Source organism: Drosophila pseudoobscura, chromosome X, assembly GCF_009870125.1.
Source record: "Drosophila pseudoobscura strain MV-25-SWS-2005 chromosome X, UCI_Dpse_MV25, whole genome shotgun sequence".
In the NCBI taxonomy this organism is placed as follows: Eukaryota; Metazoa; Arthropoda; class Insecta; order Diptera; family Drosophilidae; genus Drosophila; species Drosophila pseudoobscura.
The window spans coordinates 12,290,755-12,310,896 of NC_046683.1; the positions used below are offsets into that span (position 1 = coordinate 12,290,755).

At 52.2% G+C, this 20,142-nt stretch overlaps 1 protein-coding gene across 1 annotated transcript; it reads left to right on the forward strand.

The window, feature by feature from the left end:
* The first annotated feature begins 1,426 nt into the window (after positions 1–1,426).
* Positions 1,427–18,373, forward strand: LOC6901487 (uncharacterized). Its single transcript, XM_033381617.1, has 7 exons — positions 1,427–2,623; positions 9,271–11,036; positions 11,129–11,485; positions 13,110–13,257; positions 13,338–15,546; positions 16,014–16,849; positions 16,973–18,373. The coding sequence occupies exons 1-7, from the start codon at positions 1,854–1,856 to the stop codon at positions 17,994–17,996; spliced, it is 7,110 nt and encodes a 2,369-aa protein (XP_033237508.1). The 5' UTR covers positions 1,427–1,853; the 3' UTR covers positions 17,997–18,373.
* The last annotated feature ends 1,769 nt before the right edge of the window (positions 18,374–20,142 follow it).

A 20,142-nucleotide genomic window follows, 5' to 3' on the forward strand; every position in this document is an offset into this window, starting at 1 on the left:
ATTCGTTTCGTTCGTTGTTGTTTCGCGTTGCCGCGATAGCTTTGTCGTTGTCGCCGGGATATCATTCCAGAGATAGTATTCAGTATTTTCTTCTTGTCTCTTTTGGTGACACGCGACAGTAGTAACAACGCAAAAAGGATACGAAGAAAGCAATGCAACAACAGCAACAGCAGCCACAATTGAAGAAGCAGCAGCAGCAGAAACGGCAACAACTTGCAACACAACAAAATCAGCAGCAACATCAAGAACAGCAGCATCAGCAACATCAGCAACAACAACAACAACAACAACAACAAGTGTAGTGTGTCGCACGCGCGACTGTGTGTGTGTGAATAATGAAGAAGAAGCAGAAACAACAGCAGCAGCAGAGGCAGAGGCAGCAGCAGGTGCAGCAGCAGCAGCAGCATCAGCATCAGCAGCAGAGGCAGGGCAAGGCGCCATCTGAGGCAGAGTCGGAGACAGAGCGTTGCAACAATTCGCGTCGCAGTAGCGCCGCCAGCAACAACAACAAATAGCAAAAACTGAGCAGCGTTCGGCAAAGCGCAACAACAATTACAATTGCAACCAAATCGGCAACAAAATCAACAACAAACATCAATACAACAACAGCGGCAACAACTAAGCGTCGGAGAGCGGCAGGTAGCAACAGCAAGAGGAACATCAGGCGGAGTCGCAGTAGGAGTGCGAGCAGGAACAGAAGCAGGAGCAGGAGCCGGAGTCACAGTCCCAGCAACAGTCACAGTCACAGCAACAGTCACAGTAACAGTCACAGTAGGAATAACAGCATTCAGAGTCCCGCCCGGAGCATTCGGAGCCCACCCCGCAGCATTCGGAGTCCCAGCCCCAGTCCCAGTCCCAGTCCCAACAGGAGTCGCACCAGCAGCACTTGTAGCAGCCGCACTTGCAGCAGCGAAAGCGAAGCCAGCAGCATGTCCAAGGCAAGCAGCACGACACCCACTGCAGCAGCTGTTGGGGCAAGTGCAACAAATGCCTCGAATGCGAATTCGAATGCGAATGCGAATGCAAATGCCAATGTGAATGCGAATCCCAATGCCGATTTCAGTGCATTCGATTTCAATGATAGTTCGGATAATTCCGATACGCCGCTAGTGCCACGCCCACCGTTCCTGAGTCGCGCCGCCGCGGCAGCAGCTGCGGCAGCGGCAGCAGCAGCCGCACTGAGCAGCAGCAGCAACAATTCCAATTCCCAAACTTCAGGCGGTGGCGGCGTGCAACAACAGCAGAACATGCAGCAACAACAGAACCAGCAACAGCACCTCAATAACAACAGCAACAACAACAACAACAGCTTGCAGCATAACAACAACAATAACAATTGCCGTAGTAGCAGTCGCAGCAGCAGCACTTCCCAAAGCAGCCTGGACGAGGAGGAGGACGAAGATGAAGAGGAGCAGCAACACCAGCAGCAGCAGCAGCAACAGCAGCAGAGGGCTGCTGCAGCAGCTGCCGTTGTTGCAGCAGCAGTCAGCGCGTTGCACAACGGTAAACAGCAGTTCAACAACAACAACAGCAACATTAACAACAACAGCAAGGGGCGAGAGCCACGAGAACTGCACGATCCTCAGCAACAGCAGCAGCAACAGCAACATCATCCAGAAGATGAGGAGGAAGACGACTACGACGAGGATGATGAGGAGGATGATGAAGAGGAGCCACAACACCAGCAGCAGCAGCAACAACATGGCAATGGACTTGGCCATGACCTCACGCCCACAGATCTGCGTCACGTCCTGCCATCCAGCACCACCCATCACGATCATCTCCACCAGCAGCAACAGCAACAGCAGCAGCAGCAACAGCAACCGCAGTTGCAGACGCAGTTGCAGTCACAGATGCAGCAGCCGCAGCAGCACCAGCACCACCCCCAAGAACAGCCCGACTACGACGACGATGGCGAGGACGAGGACGATGAGGACGAGGAGGAGGACGAGGCGGCCAGCAGTCACCTGGACAGCCGGGCCACTCTCACATCGGCCCACCTGAACAGCGCGGCGGCGGCCGAGAGCAGCGGCCTGCACATGAGCGCCGTGGCCGCGGCTGCCGCGGCAGCAGCAGCAGCGGCTGCGGCCGCAGTCAAGCTGAACGCACAGCTGGAGCAGCAGAACGCCACGGCCCTGGACATGGCCAGCGTGGGTCCAGGTGGTGGCGCCAATGTCCCTCAAATGTCGATGGTGCCCGCCCCGAGCAGCCTCATTGGCGGCAACAGCAACACCAGCTTCTCCACCAACAACAACAGTAACCATGCCCTCAGCTCGACGCACGGCAGCACGGGCGGCGGGGCGGGTGGTGCCAACTGCAGCAACGATCTGGCGGCCAACTCTCGCGGTGGAGCGGGCAGTGTGGGCCCCACCTCCCAGCAGCAGCAGCAGCCACACCAACAGCTGCAGCAGCTGCAACAGCAGCAGTCGGGCAGCGGGAGCAGCAGCGCAGCCAGCGAGCGGAGAAAGTACCGCCACCAGAACTACAGCAAGAACATCTATATAGGCACAAAGAACGCCGAAAAATGGGAGCACATGCGCACCCGGCTTCAATTCAAAAACGACGTGGAGTTTGTCGCCTACCTCCTCAATCTGGCCGACAACGATACGGATCGACTAAACAAGTGAGTAGAGAAAGCCCCTACCATGCATTGTTGGCCCCCCATAATGAGGTCTTAGAAGGGATCTTGACCCCTTGACCCTCATTCCATCGACTCTCTTAGAAAATATCGATATTTAAGGATAGTTGGAGCTTTTCACCCGAAGCTAGCCCTTCCTTTTGGCATTTCAGATCCCATCAAACTGTATTTAATGGGTAGTATTTGTCTTGTTTCGTTCCTACATTGGGATCTTCTCGTTGAGAAAGGGCACTGCTTTGTTTTCTTCTCGTTGGTGCTCTTCTCGTTGAGATATGTCAGCACAAGGTGATCCTCTGATCCTCCTCCTCTGGATGAGGTCTGACAACCTTTGGTGTTAGCCTCCCTTCAACAACACTTCATCTTTTGAGTGCATTACTTATCTCTTACACTCTCGAGTCATCAATGTGGCCGCGTCTCTATTTTTATACCTGGTACTCAGTCAGTATGTATGGGAGATCATGAAATATGTAACCTATACAACGCGGAATTTCTCAGCATTTGGGAGAAACATAGAGAGAAGGAGAGAAACCACGACCACTAACGTTAATTGTTGCACTCCGTTTATCATCTTTCCACTTAATGACCTAATTGATCAGAGTTGAAGAATATTTTATGTTTCATTTCTCCTTACATTTTTGTTTTACCAGCCGTTTTATCTCGCTCCGGCTCCTCCAGAGCACGCACATTGCACGAGGTAGATTGTGTGAGCGAAAGAGAGAGAGAGAGAGGGAATGAGTCAGCGCGTGAAAGAGGGCTTGGGGCCACCATAATAATAATGATCCGATGTGATCCAGATTCGGCATCCTGCTATATATGGTTAGTCTCTATGATGCTGCGTTTTCGGTTTGCTCGTATCGTATATAGTCTCTGAGAACTTGGCGTCCAGCCTATTGATGCTGATCAAGAATATATATACCTACCTTATGGGGTCGGAAACGCTTTCTTCTGGGTGTTACAGACGTTCACTTGCATCACAAATCTAATATACCCCGGAATCCTCTTCGAGCGCCGGGTATAAAAACAGAAACCGAAAGAGAAGGAAGCACAAAAGAACAAAGTACAGACCGCCAGAGATAGAGATATGGCAACGTTGCGTTGGCCCTGATTGTTGATAGTTGTGCAGTCTCGAAGGCACCGCGCCGCCGAATGCAATCCACACACGCACACACACTTGAGTACATATGTATGTATGTATGGTGAAAGCTTTTTGGGCACCACACACACAGAGAGAGAAAGAGAGATAGAGTGATTGAGATAGAGAATTGGTTTGGTGGAATGGAAGGTTGGTGGGTAGGGGAGCAGGGGTTGGTCGACGGCTCAAGTCCTGGAGGAGCGGTGGAAGAATGTTGCCCAGGGATACGGAGAGAAAGGGAGACAAATGGCGCGGCACAAAAGCGAACCATGTAAAAGCGATTCATGCCCGAATGCATCTTTCTCTCTCTCTCTCTGCACTCTGTTCCCCTTGCTTCCCCCATAGCCCCCCCAACCCCCTACAACAGTTGGACCATGTGGTACAAAGGCACAAATGCGGTACTCCTGCGGTTGCATGCAACGGCGCTTTCATGTTGCCTCTGCTGGAGCCATAGCCCGCTGTGTCCCCCTTTTCCTCGTCGTCGTCGTCATAGTCGTCGTCGTCGTCGTAGTCGTTGTCGCTGCCGCCTTGTCAGCGGAAGCGGAAAAAGCAACACGCTCACATATACAAACACACACACACACATATACAGCATAGATGCACAAGAACACTGTGGCACACACTCACAAAGCGCACTCACACACACACACACACACACATGCAGGAGACAGAGCACACTCAAGCAACATCGTAGAGGATGTTGTTGCATGCATTTGCATGCCATGTTGCCAATCGCCCACTCACACTTGCAAACTAATAGAGAGAGACAGGGACAGAGACAGAGAGAGAGAAAGGTACAGAGAAAGAGAGAGAGAGAGAGAAGAGGTGGGTAGCGGAGCCATAGGAGTGTGTACTCATACATATACTAGTGCCCGTATTATTGCTCTGGCTCCGGCTTTGGCTTTGGGGTAGGGGTAGGGGTAGGGGTCCTTCAGTCCCCTCCCCACGGCTTCAACATGGCTCCAACATGAATGCGTCGCGAATTTTCTTCCTTTGCCCCACATTGCACAAACCCCTTGATGCCCCTTACAGCCGCCACAGCAACCACCCCCAAATATCCACCGTCCACCGCCTACCCGCTGCCACGCCTTGTTGCACTGCAGTTCGAGCGCGCCATTTGGCGTTTTGTACTCACATACATGTGTATGTATGTATGTGCATGTGTATGTTCCCAGGCAGCCACCCGCAACCACCCCTCACTCCATTTCTCTGCTTTCTCTACGTGTGTGTGTGTGTGTGTGTGTGCCTGCTGCGTGGCAAATACGAAATGCCAATGCTGAAATGTGGGTTCACATTCGGTTCGCTCCCTGCCATTTGGTTGCCTCTTTGTTGGACCACCAGAAGGAGTAGCAGCAGCCACAACAGCAAGAAGGAGAATACCACAAGGAGTCACAAGAAGGGGCGGCCAGGGGCACAAAGGCCCAGAGGCCCAGAGGCCCAGAGGCGCAGAGGAGAGGCCTCAAGATGATCATTAAAGAAGATGAACTCAAACGATGTGTTCAGCAGTGAGTTCAACAATCCATTCATGCCATTGCGATCGTTAGGATCAAAGGAACCTTCAACATACCATGCCAAAAAAGATTCGTTTGCAGGACTATTATATCTCTTGGACCAGAGAACATTCAATCTGATACCTGTTACGCGGAGGTCATTATTTGCAGTTGATTTTCGCCCAGCCTCCATCCCAGCTTCCCACTCAAATGTAGGCCCTTCGACCCCAATTTGTTGCGATTGTTTTGTTAAGACCCAAAAATAGCCACCAATTGAATTTGGGAATGTCACGCGCTCTATATATGTGTATCGCAATCTATATGTAGCATTTGCATCAGCTTCCTAGCCACGTCCGCTCGTAGCAGGGGTGCCAGTAGAGCGCATTCGAATGCCATATAATGCAAATGACGCGAATGGCTCGAATGACGTTAATTCGCTTAACAACTTTTGCCACATGCGAACCTACAGCGACAACATATGTACGTCATGCGATATGAATGATAGGGGGCTTTCAGTTCCTGTTCCTGTTAACTCCACAAGGACACATGCAAATGACGTTAATTCGGTCTGCCAGAAATATCCCCTTCCATATGAATGGCACACAATAAACAGACAGCATTCAACAGTCACGTGGCGGGCTTTTTCAATACATATGGCATAGGGATAAGTAAACTAAATTTTGTATTTAGCCTGGAAGGAAAACGAGCTATAGATCTATAGATCTAAAGTGGGTTTATCGCATAATCGGATACTAGTTTCCTTAGTGGAAGGAAAGTTTCCTTAAGGAACTCTCACTTCTTCCACATACCCTCTAATGCGAACAGATATTTTCAGCGAAAAACAGAGGAAAAAGTCCTTCATTTGAGACTCAACGAATGATCAGGCAGGGCAGTACTACTATTAATGGAAAACCAAGTTTTTTCCTGAAAATATCTTCACAACTCAGGTTTGTCTCATCGCATTTGCTGGCTGGCTTTGAGCCTGGAGCAAAAAGTGTTCGAATTGGTTTTAAAATGGTTATGGTTATGAGGTTCCCCGATGAGTTCTTCCGCAATTGTTTATAGGCGATGGAGCTGCTTCATCTAGGTATATCTATAAAGCAGATCTCTCTTAAAGGCACACAAATTTGAAAGAGCGATCGTTGCCATGACAACTTTATGAGATAAAGTCATATAATTTCAATGCCATGGAATAACATGTGTACTCGTACACAGGGGTTGCCACAGAACACATTCCAACAGAATTCCAACTGTGTTGGAATGGCTTTCTGTGGCGCTAAACAAGTTTATGTACAATTGAAAAAATGTTAATGTGGCGGGGATGCCACAGATTGCTAGCCCCCCCGAGTTGTCCGGGTTGTTGAGTTCAAATCTGGAAACAAAGTGCTGTTCGGCAGTGGCAAAGCAGTCCTATTGTAATGCGCCCTGGTGATCTTGGCCAGGCCTTATCGATGTGCCAGACACTTTCCCAAAAGAGACCACCACATCAATGTATCTGCAAATATCTTTATCCAATATCTGCAGTCTGGAGGCGCCTGCTACACTCCTGCTTCACACCTCCGAACACATTTCTGTCCCTTTTCCCATGGCTGCCATAAGCACACACATTCAGGCACAAAGACAGACACACGTTAGATATCATTCCCACCATCCACAGTGCGAATGTTGTCAGCCTTGGCTCCCTAATGGCTCTCCCTCTTTGGCTTTTTCCAATTCGCATTTCGTATACGCCATGTCGCCAATTTCTGCGAATTTTCGCCAAAAAGCACAAAATTGATGTGCGATTGTCTTTGTGTGTGTACGCGTGTACGCGTGTGTGTGTGCGTCTATGGCTGTGTTTGTGCGTGTCTCGTTTCTCCAACTGTCTATGTGTCTGTGCCTCTGTGCTCAATGCGGCAACGAGAAAGGCAAACGCACACGAAACAGAATCGCAATCCAACCCAACAGCAACAGCAACAGCAGCAGCAACCCCCCATAGCCCCAACTCCAACTCGAAGCCGAAAAACTGAAACCGAACCGAACCAGGCCCAAAAACCCAACTCAAGCCCACCGCTGGGGGCCCTCAAGCAGCACATTAACGGCAGAGACACTGGCCAGAGCGACACAGCGAAAGAGAGAAAGACGGAGAGGGGGAGGGAGAGTTACGGAATGAGAGCAATGGGCAGAAGCAGAAGCAGCAGCAGCCCAGAGTCCGCTGCCATTGCTCGTTCATTCGCTCGCTCAATCGTTTCACTCGTTCGTTTCACTCGCTGTTGTCTGGGGACGAGTGGGCTGGTGCTGGTGCTGGCGCTGTCGCTGGTGGGGGATGAGACTGGACCCAATTGGGGAGTGGGATGGGTGGGAGAGGGGAGGATGAAGGATGAAGGAAAGGGGGTGGCTGAAAGGAAGGCTGAGACAAAGTGGGACAGGGTAAGTGGTTAGATGGGGGTATGCAATGCCTCGGGTGGGCTGGCTCTGGCTGCCTGGTTGCCTGGCTGCCTGGATGGATGGATGGTATCGCTTGCTGTTGCCGCTGCTCTCGATATTGCTGTTAAGGTTCTAAGGTGGAGGATTTAATGAACGATAACACAAGCAACACACATTCCGCAGAGCGCGGTGGAGACATTGCGAAGGAGCGGAGTGGGACTTTGAGGGAATGCATGCTGCATGTACAACATTGTCCATGCATTACGCCCACACCGCTCCCCCTTTCAAATGGCCATTCCCCCCGCCACACCACACGAAATACAAGCGAACTCAATCTCAATCGGCACCAAAGGCGAACAAGACGCAATGCAATTGCATTTTATAGATGCAAGGCAGGTGTGCAAGACGGGACTGAACTTAGACCATTCAAAGTTTCATCTTGTTTTCGAGGCTCGAGGTTTGAGGTTCGACGTTGGTGGCTGGAGGCTGGAGGCTGGAGTTTAGACAGAAGAAATATCCTTGACGACTGACCACCAACAACTAGTTGCTCAAAGAGATGCATTCGCAGAGATATCGTATTGAGCGAAGCTGTCGGTAGAGAATATATCACAAAGAGATGCACAACATAATTAAGGCTGTTATGGCAACGGGGAACCGGACTGGCTGGCAGGGAATTAATGAGGGATTTAATGTGGCTCTCAGATTCCACCCATCCGCAGATTGTACGCAAATATTAAACGCACTTTGACCCACTAAGGAAAGCAATTAATTAACCAAGAACAAAATCGACACGTTTCCCATATTTGTTGAGACAGAGGACCATCGCTAACTGCGCAGCTATTTGCAGGAAAATTGCAAAGAAAATTATGGCATAGGTATTTTTCTTGCGAGTGGAGGCGCTCGCCAGCGGTTCAGAGACTTGTTCCAAGAATTTTTCAAAATAGAATCTCAGTGCTTGCGCCTTTCGCAATATGGCAATATCATCACCATATTGAGGGCCAGCTGGACACTGCCACCGGCAACACCACCACTCCTGATCCACATCGTGTCCGGGCCCCCACCCCCCCCTTAAGCGTCACGCGGAAAGCGAGGGAAGCGCAAGCGAAATTAATTAAACGCAAAGGCGACAACAACAAGGAAGGACACAGAAAGCAGCGAATCCGAATGCTGTGGAAACGATGAGGGGGGGGAAGGGGAGGGAGGAATGCCGATTGGTGTGGGGAAAAAGCTTTGGTACAGCTCTGGTCGTGGTCCTGGGCGTGGACCAGCGAACGTGGCACAAAACGTGCAACATGGCCAAGGCGGCACTCGAAGATATATACGGGTGTATATATGTATGTAGAAGTATTCGTATGCCTTTACCTTTATGGAGTCTTCCGTCTGTGGGGGGGCTGTATCGAATTTGCCAAGAAACTGGTGAAGCAAAATGTCTGATGCAGTGGCCGGAAAGCCCCCAAGAGCTCCCATCTGGGAGCCTTTGAAAGCGGAAAGATTGTCACAAAGCATGGATTGAAATGCAATCTTTCTGTGGTGTGGACTTTTAGATTTCGGGGTACCTTCCACTGTAGATCTCTGTCTAATCTCTTATCCCTCCCTCTTTATAGCCTACCACCGCCGTCGCCGGCCCCAACGCCCACCAAAGGCTTCGATGGAAACTTCAAGCTGGAGCCGAATCTCAGTGTCAAGGACTTTGCCCTGCCCCCAGAGTCCTCGTCGATGAACGGTACTGGGAACGGCAACGGCAATGGCGACTCAGCCTCGGCGACCTCCGTGGCGATGGTCACGCCCACACCGCCGCAACGGAAGCGCTACAAGAAGCGGGTGCAGTTCTCAACGGATTCCCTGAACGGATACGCGGGCGGCAAGGCGGCCAAAGGTGGCGCTGGAGCGGCTGGCGGAGGATCAGGATCGGGATCGGGAGCAGGAGCTGGCGGCGGGACAGGGTATCACAGCGGCTATGCCAAATCCAAGAAGCAGGAGGCCAAGGCAGCGGCGGCTGCCCTCAAGGCCGGGGCAGCTGCAGCAGCGGCGGCGGTGGCGGCTGCGGCTGCCGCCAACTCCTCGGCCCTGCCCGAGGTCCTGGACTGCCGCATCGCCGAGAAGATCAAGAGCGAGCTGGAGGCCAGCGCCAGTGCCGGCAGCAAGGAGTCCCTGCCCAGCGCTCTCTGCCTGAAGAAGGCCGCAGCGGCGGCAGCAGCGGCCGCGGCAGCAGCAGCAGCAGCGGCAGCGGCGAACAGCGAAGAGGAGGACGAGGAGGAGCATCAGCATCAGCAGCATCCACATCTGATGGGAGCCGGCATGGCCATACCCCTGGGTGTGGCCGGGGGTGTGGAAGTGACGGCCAAGACCGGTGCGGATGCTGTGGACGGCACCACGCCCACCAACGGGCAGATGGGCAACTTCCATGTGCGCTCCAAGAGCCATGGCGGTGGCGGTGGCAAGAAATCCCAATCCGCTAAGGCAGCGGCGGCGGCGGCGGCAGCGGCGGCGGCAGCGGCAGCCGCCATGATGCCACCCAATTCTAGCTACGACGAGCCCGAGGACGAGTCGGCAACCGGAGGCACTGCCGTCAACGAGGAGGAGGACGACGATGACGAGGAGCTGGACGAGGAGGCGCTGGCTCGCGAGATGAAGATGGAGCAGAACTTCGTGGAGGAGGAGGACGAGCACGACATTGCCTTCCGGTCGCAGCAGTCCTGCCGCGAATGCTCCATCACGCACGACCACAAGCTGTGTCCGCTGCGCAACGCCTGCGGCAATGTCACGGACGCCGTGGACCTGGCCGAGTGGATCGAGCGCCGGAATCTGGAGGCACTGGCCAAGCTGAAGGCGGATGCCCACCGGCAGGCGAAGCGGGGTCGTGGGCCGCGGCACGATGACGACGAGGACGACATGGAGGACATGGACATGGACGAGTCGTCGCAGCTGTCCGAGCTGGAGACCAAGCCGCTCATAACGTTCGCCGAGGCCTCCGTTCCGGCGGAGTTCGAGCTGCACAACGTCGAGCCGAATGTCACCGGGGTCTTTGCCCGCACCGAGGTCCGGGCCTTCACCAAGCTGGGGCCGCTGATCGGCCAGCCGGTGCAGACGGGCGAGGTGCGTGAGGGCAGCGACATGAAGTGGATATTCGAGATGTGCGAGGCCGGGGCGGACAAGTCCTACCTCCTCTGCTGCGACAACCCCAACGCCTCCAACTGGCTCCGCTTCATACGGCCCGCCCCCTGCTACGACGATCGGAACGTCAATCTGGTGTCCATCGATCAGCAGGCGTACTTCGTCAGCTGCCGCGATCTGCGCAACGGCATGGAGCTGCTCTACTGGAGCGACGACTGCAACACCATGTGGCGGAAGAAGCACACGGAAAAGATCAGTGAGTATTTATCCTTGTTGAGGCCATGTGGCATCTCTGATGGTCTGATGACTGTACCTAATCGCACATTTTGTTTTCGTTCGGTGGCACAGACTGCGGCGGCTGCAGTCTGAAGTTCGAGCATCCCCTGTACTATCGCACCCACTGCTCCGTCTTTCACGACCCATCGATGAGCCTCACCATACGGAAATACCACTGCAAGGTATGTGGCGAGGCGGTGCTGGGCAAGGACAATATAATGAAGCATGCCGCCGAGAAGCACGACGGCAAGGGCGCCTACCAGTGCCAGTTCTGCAACAAGTTCTTTCTGCGCCTCAATTACCTGGAGATGCACCGCACATACGGCTGTGCCTCCAATCCGAATCGATCGCGACCCGTCTGCGATTTCTGTGGCCGCAAGTTCTGCCAGCCGCAGAAGCTGAAGGCCCACATCAAGCGCATGCACAGTGGTAAGTAGGCGTGGCAGATCGATCTATCGATCTATCGGTCAATCGATCCCCTCCCCACCACCAGCCAAGCCCAATGTGATAGATCGTAACTGTGTGACAGTAATGTAGACCATATAATCGTATCCTAAGCCTAACAGAATGCAATCCAAAATAATACAAAAAACTGCAAGCCTAGTGTCCAGTATGTATCGTATATCATATGGTATTTCGTTTCTTGCAATCACGGCTGCTGCCTGAATATCGACTATCGAGTGTCTTGGTGTCGAGGCACGTGTGCCGCCGACTGGTTCCACATACATATATGATTTCATATTTAAGTGCTCGAAATGGAAATTGAATGTTGTTTTATGTTTTCTTATGGTTTCCTGGTATATGCACTTATGTTTTAGTTTTTGGATACAGGTGTATCTCGATATGTTAAACAGGTGGCAGCCGTGTTCTGTAAGTAAGCTCGTATATCGTTAACATTGCATATCGTAATTGTATTGTATCTCGTATGTACTACCATAGCGTAAGCTCGCATCGATCTCACCGTATAACTGCTTTTGCATACATATATCAGTCTAAATAGACTATATATCATATCGTATCGTATCGTATGTACTAATACCGTAACCAGTCGCTTAGCTGTAACTGTAAATGTAATTGTAACTGTACTCTGTATAAGCAACACACAAACACACACTCAAAAGCATCTGCGATCGCTCATCACTCTTCATTTGCCTCATTTGGTATTATATTTTTTGTTTTAGTTGTAAACCGCCTAAATTGTTCGAAATATATGTAAATGTATCTTCATTTGGTTTTCTTTTCGTGCTTTTATTTCCGTTTGCTATAGTTGATCCATCATCAATGTACTTATAGCGTATGCCAAGCACACTATCGAACTCCAACTGATGGAACTGAAGGTCTTAGAAATATTCGTAGAGATAAGTAGAGACTCTCGAGACTCATCGACAGAACGAACACCCTTTGACGATATTACTACGAAAATGATTAGCGCACTAGGTGACCTTTCGTGTAATACTCGAACATCTGAAAGCTGTCTCTATTTCTCTTCACATGATCTCAAGACAAACCATATAGCCAACTACATTTTCTAGTTAAAACAGGTTTCAAATGATCCACAGAGAAACAAATTATTTGTGGTTACTTCTGGTTTCTTCCCCTTTTGAAGTATCTCTAGAAATGATCATGAACAGTGAGAACAGTCCGTTTAGTCCTTCAGTTGGAACATCTATCGACCACTAACCCAAAAGACTAATCGATTATAAGCTGCATTGTGTAACCTTTAACGCTTTTAGTGAATGATTTTGCCTTGATTTTGTATTATTTTTATTATTATTAGTTTATATTAGTCTGTATAATATAGTTTTGCAATTGAGTCCCAAGCATTATGACCCGATCCGTGTCTTATGTGTTTTAGATTTTGATTTGTGTTCGTTGGTTCGTTCGTTGTTGGGTTCTGGTTTCTGGTTATGGATTTTTGTGTATAATTCACTAAGTTTCTTCTTCTTTCAAAATCACCACAATCCGAAAATTTCATTTTCTTCATACAATTTCATTTTAGATATGGCTGAAGTTTTACGAGATTTTCAGTGTAAATTATGTTCAAAACTTCTAGGATCGCGTGCGGCACTGCAGCGCCACTCGAAGGAGGTGCACAGCCGCAACTCCACCGTCGTGAGCTGTCCGCGCTGCCAGAAACTCTTCCAGAATCGCAGCAATCTCAAGATTCACATGCTCACCCATTCCGGGGTGCGTCCCTTCAAGTGAGTAGTCGTCCCACAAGTCCCAGCCATCCATCCGTCGTCAGTCACGTCAGTCAACGTACATTGGCTCTTTCTTTTAGGTGTGCGGAGCCCGAGTGCAATGCGGCGTTCACTACCAAACAGTGCCTGCAGTTCCACTACAAGAAGGTGCACAACTACACCCAGGAGCAGATGCCGAAGATCGAGAGGAGCGTGGCCTACACGTTCGATGCCTATTCCGGCGGCATGAAAGTGGACTTTCTGGGTAAGCAGCCGCCGGCGGAGTCACAGCTGCCTAATGCAGCTGTCGTCTCCTCCTCCTCATCCACAGAGCAAGCACCGCGCCGGCGGCGCAAGAGCCTCGAGGACCAGAACTCGATGCTCAGCAGCTCGATGCAGAGCGACACGGAGTTCAGCGACGACAACATCTTCGAGGCCATCAAGAAGAGCGGCAAGTCCATCAAGGATCTGTGCCGCAACGAGCCGAATCTATCGCTGCTCAGCTCCAAGATCTCCAGCATCTTTGGCGAGAAGGTGCCGGTCCCTGTCCCAGTGGCTACACCCTCGGCCACCGTCTCGCTGCCACCCGTCGCAGGTGGCCGCAAGCGGAAGCGGAAGAAGGAGCCGGCCAATTCCACGGCCGCCCAACAGCAGCAGCAACAGGCGGCCCTCCAGCAGCAGCAGGCGCAGCTGCAGCAGCAGCAGCAACAGTTGCAGCAACAACAGCAGCAGCAGCAGCACGTTCAGCAGCAACAACTCCACCACCAGCCGCTGCAGCAACAGGCGGCCCTGCAGCACCAGCCGTTGCAGCAACACCAGCAGCAGCAGCAGGCGCAACTGCATCACGAGCAGTCCTCCCACCAGCAGCAGCAGCAGCAGCAACAGCAGCCGCCTCCCCAGTACCACCCGCACCACCTGCACGCCCACGCCTTGCCCCACCAGCAGCAGCAGCAGCAACAGCAACAGCTGCACGGGGCCGATCCCGACGACGACGAGGAGGAGGCGGAGCAGGTCCGTCTGGAACAGGTCCGCCGCAAGCAGAACGCCCAGCTCAGCCTGGTCGAGTCATTCCTGACCACCACCGCACAGCGGCTGAGTGCACAACAGCAGGTGCAGCAGGTGGTGGCCGCCGCCGCGGCCGTCTCGGCGATGGCGGGGGCCGGGGACGATCCCGCCAAGCTGGGGCACATGATGGTCGGCCACATGGGCGTCGGCGTGGGCATGGACGATGAGGATGACGATGACGAGGAGGAGGATGATGGCAGCTCGGCCAACCATCCGCCCGGCGGTAGCCATCCCCATCAGCAGCATCATCCGCACGGCGCCCATCCGCACTCGCACTCGCAGTCACACTCCCATCCGCATACGCATCCGCACTCCCACTCGCATGCCCATCCGCATCACGCCCATGCCCATGCCCATGCCCACAGTCACCCCCACAGCCACCAGCACTCGCAGCAGGGGCCAGGGGGACAGCAGCAGCAGCAGCCCCACGGGGATCCCAGTGCCTCGTACCGCCATGCGGCGGCCATGAACGCCGTGGCCCTCGGCCAGAATCTGGTTGTTACCAAGGGCAGCAAAAAGTGGATCGGTGCCGATGACCGGCATCTGGGTGACGTGACCAGCGACGTGCCCGGCAACGAGTCAGGACCGGGCTCTGGCCAGCTCCCCGGCAACGCCGGTCCCGGCCAGGACCTCGGCTTTGCGGTGCCCCCCAGTTCCGTGGACGAGCACAGCAAACTGCTCGGCCAGAACCGTGACTTCCTCGCCCGCCTCATGAGCACGGCCAGCGCGAGTCACGCCCACGCCCATGCTCATGCCCATGCCCACGCCCACCAGCATCAGCACCAACACCAGCAGCAGCAACACAGCGCCCATAGCCGGGAGGAGGACGAGAACAGCTCCTTCCTGGATGTCGTCGAGTCGGCCAACAACAATGCGGCCGCGGCAGCCGCTGCAGCGGCGGCCATGTCCCAGTACCATCACAATGCGGCGGCCAATGGTGGAACGGGCGGATCGGGTGGGCCAGGTGGCGGCGGCGGAGCCAGTGGCGGCCATACTCCCACGGGACCGGCCACTGGCGGTGGATCGGTAACCTCCTCCGGCGACGGCCCCGGCCAAATGCAGATGAACTCCCTGGCGCATCCCCAGTCCTTCATGAGCTCCTTCTACAACAACGCGAACGCAAGACTGACCGGAGCCGGAGTGGGCGTGGGCGTGGGCGGGGGCTCCTCGTCCGCCAGCATGCTGGTGGAGGCGGCCCTCAACTCCGTTGGCAATATGATTGACAGCGAGAGCAGCGACCTGAAGGTGAATTCTCAATACTATTCAAAACAAGTGCAGTCCAACAGAAATTCTTGCTACCTCAAGACTTGAATAGCTATCGTCTCCATGCATTCTAATGGGATTTATCTTAGATATATAATAAAGATTATAGAAGGTAAACAGAGAACAGACAGCGAAGGAATGAGAGAGTGAGCTGCAGAACAGGTATCATCCCGATGCATCCCAAGCAGATTAAGATGTATTATAGAGAATAAATATAGATTATATTAGAGGGGAAAAGTGAGAAGACAACGAAGGTCTAACGAAGGTCTAACGAACGAACGAGAACGAGAGAGTAAGCCAAACGAGAACGAGTGAGCAAGCCGAACGAGAGAAGCAAGTGAACCGGGGGTTGGCTCCTAGTATGCATCATATATATTTAATAGTTAAAAGTTGTTGCATTATTTAAGACTAGAAACTATATTTAATCTTGGAATCTCCCCTCTATATAGGTACCCACCGATAACCACATCAACAGCGACAGTCCCATGAGCGCCCATGTGGACGCCGAGGCCCAGCGCTTTGGGGCTGGCAGCGCCGGCGGCGGAGTGGGCGGACCTAATGGCGGCGGAGGCGGCGGTGGTGGTAGCAGTGGAGGATCGTCGAGTGCCGCCAATGGAACGGGCATTGGGGGGGCCATGGACAACCTGGAGAACGAGCTGAAGATGATGAAGAATTTGGGCAGCTTCCCCATGCAAATACCGCCGCTTCCGATGTTCCAGGGAGCCTGCAACATCTCGCCCAGCGCCTCGACGCCAACCAATCCGCAGAGCAACCAGAACCAGAACGATGTGGACGTGGATGCGGGCAGCACACCTCGACCGCAGCATCCCGACTCCGATGGCTTCTCTTCGTCGCACCATCGCACGCCGCCATCGCCGCCGCCCATCTCTCCGGGCCGGGACTACGGTGGCATGTTCGGCTCTGGGAATGGTGCTGGTGGTCCAGGGTCCAATAGCACGCCAGCGGGCAGCTCCAGTGCTGGCGGAGGCGGTGGTGGCGGTGGAGCCGGCGGTGGGGCCAACAGCATGTCAGCCTCGTCCCCGCTGCCTGCCCTGCAGCCACAGCGACGAAATGCGTCGAGCGTGGGCAGCACATATCCGGAGCACGAGCTCATCTCGCCGGCCTCCTCCCCGAGCATTCCGCGCTACAACTTCAACGGGGACATGATGCGCCACAAGCGGGCGGTGCAGGAGCAGGACCAGCACGAGCAACGCCAGCGGCACAACCTCTCGCGTCACAATCAAATGTCCAGCGACGAGGAGAACAGCATCATGCCGCAGAACAGGTACAGAACATTTTTGTATGCCAGCATTTATCGCTTCACCAACTCTTATTTTTCATTGCATTTTCCCTCGTTACTCGCTACTTTTACCGCCAATGGAACGTTCATTCTGTTTGTTATTTCCAGCAGCGCGGGCCAGGATATGCGCATGAAGTTCCCCCAGTCGCAGATTGATCTCATGTACTCCAAGTACGAGAGCATGGCCAGCAACCTGAAGTACAACAGCCAGGAGCTCGACTCGCCGGCGGAGTATCGCCAGAGCAGCAACAGCAATGCGGCGAGTGCAGCGGCGGCTGCTGCCGCGGCGGCGAGTGCGGCCAACGATCTGTCCGATCTGCAGGGCCTGGACATGAGCTCGAGATCGAATGCGTCGAGCAACTATCACCACAACTTCCAGCTGCCAAGCAGTCGCTACCATCACCACATCTACGACATTCTGTCGGACAGGGAGCAGAGCCAGCAGGCGCAAGCCCAGGCGCAGGCACAGCAGGCAACGGGTGCATCGGTGGTGCACCAGCAGGAGCACGGACACGGCAGCCAGCTGGCCATGCAGCAACACCAGTCGGCGGCGGCCATGCACAACATGCTGAGCGAGCAGCTGGGCGAGCAGGAGCACGACCAGACCACCTCCGTGGACCTGAGCCGCACGGCCAACTATGTGGTGTCGTCGCCGCCACAGCTGCCCTACAACCATCCGCATCACGACATGCTGCGAATGGCCTCGCTGGACCTCACACCGAACACGGCCAACATGGCCGTGGGCAACAATCGGTCGTTCCTCTCCTCGCAGATGCAGCACCAGAGCCGCGACAGTCTCGAGCATCACCGCCTGCTCTCTACGGTGGAGCAGCACCGAATTCTGGCCGCCTCAAATGCCGCCGACCAGCACCGCCTGCTGGTCGACCCCACCGCCCATCTGCTGATGGAACAGAACAATCGCCTGCTGGGCACAGCAGACCAGTCCCGCCTCCTGGGCGAGTCGGCGGCGGCAGTGGCCCAGAATCGGCACATGGCCCGCAGCTTTGGGGCCTACCACCAGGTGGCATCGAGCAACTACCATCCGGGCGTACGACCGCCGCCTGTGCTGCCGTCGGCCAATCATCATGCCTCGAATCCGTCTAACTATCACCCGTTCCCCGCCTACTACTAAAGACGTGAGGGAGGGGGCGGGTAGACTATGACTATATCCTGGGGCCGTGACAAGAGTGCAATACCTAGAAGGGATCTGTAGGAGCGGAAGCGGAAGCGGGAGTGGGAGTGGGAGTGGGAGCTCCATTTCACGTAGTTCAATTTGAAGCGCAACAATAACTTTAGTTCCTCCATATATTCCATATTCTCCTCCGAAGAACACCATGCCCATCATCCGTTCGAGCTCCGATTTCAAAGTGTGCCAATCTTTTTAAGTGTTTAGATCTGTTTAGAATTGTGTGTGTTTCCCCTATCTGATTTTAACACACACACAAACACACCCACAAATATGTATAGTTGTATAGGAAGCATAAAATAAATATTATAAATATATATAAATATAGTATGTATGGTAAACATAAATCGAAAATGGAAAAAGCGAATGGAAACCATATGAAAGGGAAACCTGCAGTGAGAATTTTTTTAAAAGCAAATTTCATGCTGAGTTTGTATAGGAACAAAAAGAAAAGATGACAAAAGAAAAAGACGATAAAAGTGCTAAACATGCTAAATAATAATAGTAATAATAACGATAATGAATAATATTTTTACACCATGACAAACGAGTAAAGTAAAGCGTATTAACGAGTACAAAGTGTGGGCAGAGTTTCTCCTCTCTAGATTCGGCAAGAGGACCTTTATTACCCTCATTATGCCCTGCAAACTCAGCGAATGAATATATATATATATATGGATAGTGTATAGACATACCGATACATGACCGATCAGGAACCTAGCTCAAGCATCATCCCACACTCAATGGCATGTGCTCGAAGATCGCAATTGGCGTCTCGAAAACCTAACGAGTGTGTGTGTCTCTCTATTTTTTTTTTGTTATTGTTTTTTTTACTATTATATTATAAATATTGTGGATAATGGCGTGTTTCAGCGATTCTAGTCAGACAATGGGGGCTACATGGCTATATATACAAACATATATATATATATATAATAATAATAATAATAAATGTACTAAATGGTATGGTATAGCGAGTAAATATGTTATAATTTCATGTAAATTATTAAATTTATATAAGCCGCAGAATGCGATAAGGCAAAAGAACAAAAAACCGAAAAAAACATAAACCAACAAAATATTAAAAAAACTGAAACGATATACAAAACACATACCAAAAAAACAAGAAAAAAACCCAAAAACAATGATAATAATATTAATGCAAGAATTGTATATCCACACACACAGACAGACACACCCACACAAAAACACACACACACTAAAAACGCTGATCGAAATGATATATATATATATATATACACACAGACATATATATACATATGGCGTAATCAAATTATCGATTATTAATAATAAAAAAACAACAAAAAACGTACATTGAAAGGCATTTCAATCGATAACAATTGTATTCTGACAGAAGACAGTTTTTCTAGACACCTTTTTAGCATCGTAGCAGACACATACAAATATTAGCGTGCATATTATTTCAAAACAAAATTTTCGGTTCCCAAAAATGAGTAAGGATTACGAGTACGAGTACAATCGAAAGCAGAAAGTTTGGGATCCCAACGAAAGACACACACGCGAAGACACACTAACAGAGGGCGTTGTGGGCCTAGTGGGCATTGTGGGCGTGACGGCGATTGTGACTGGTTTAGTATCGAAAAAGGTACGTTCCAATATCGTTAAGATTTTTCGTCGGCCACCAGCCGCACCCAAGCCAGGACCTCGTGCCCCGCGGCCACTGCTGCGAACCCTGAATCCATTGTGCACCCCTCCATATGACAAAAAGGCCAGCACAGCGTCTGGCAACGAGCCCATACAGCCATTTCAATTGACTGCAAGCACATTCGATCGACAAGCTCCTGCGGCCGAGGCCGAGGCCGAGGAACAGTTGACTGAAGCAGAAGCAGACGCAGAAGCAGAAGCTACAAAAGCATCGAATTCGCTACTGAACCGCTACCTGAACGCATCAGTTGATCAGTATCCAAAGCATCCAATTGATTGGTCGGAAGGTTGTGCTAAAGCTAAGCGAACCACCGCCCTACGGTTCAGGAGTATTGTGGCACCAGAAGACCAGCCCCTAGCACCCGTAACCGACAGCACAACCCACTCAAGTCCGTGTGGCAGCGCC

Coding starts and splice junctions, on each gene's coding strand:
- LOC6901487 (XM_033381617.1), top strand. CDS start 1,854: ATGCAGCAGCCGCAGCAGCACCAGCACCACCCCCAAGAACAGCCCGAC. Junction 13,258..13,337: donor TCCGGGGTGCGTCCCTTCAA/GTGAGTAGTCGT, acceptor TCTTTCTTTTAG/GTGTGCGGAGCCCGAGTGCA. Junction 15,547..16,013: donor GCGAGAGCAGCGACCTGAAG/GTGAATTCTCAA, acceptor CCCTCTATATAG/GTACCCACCGATAACCACAT.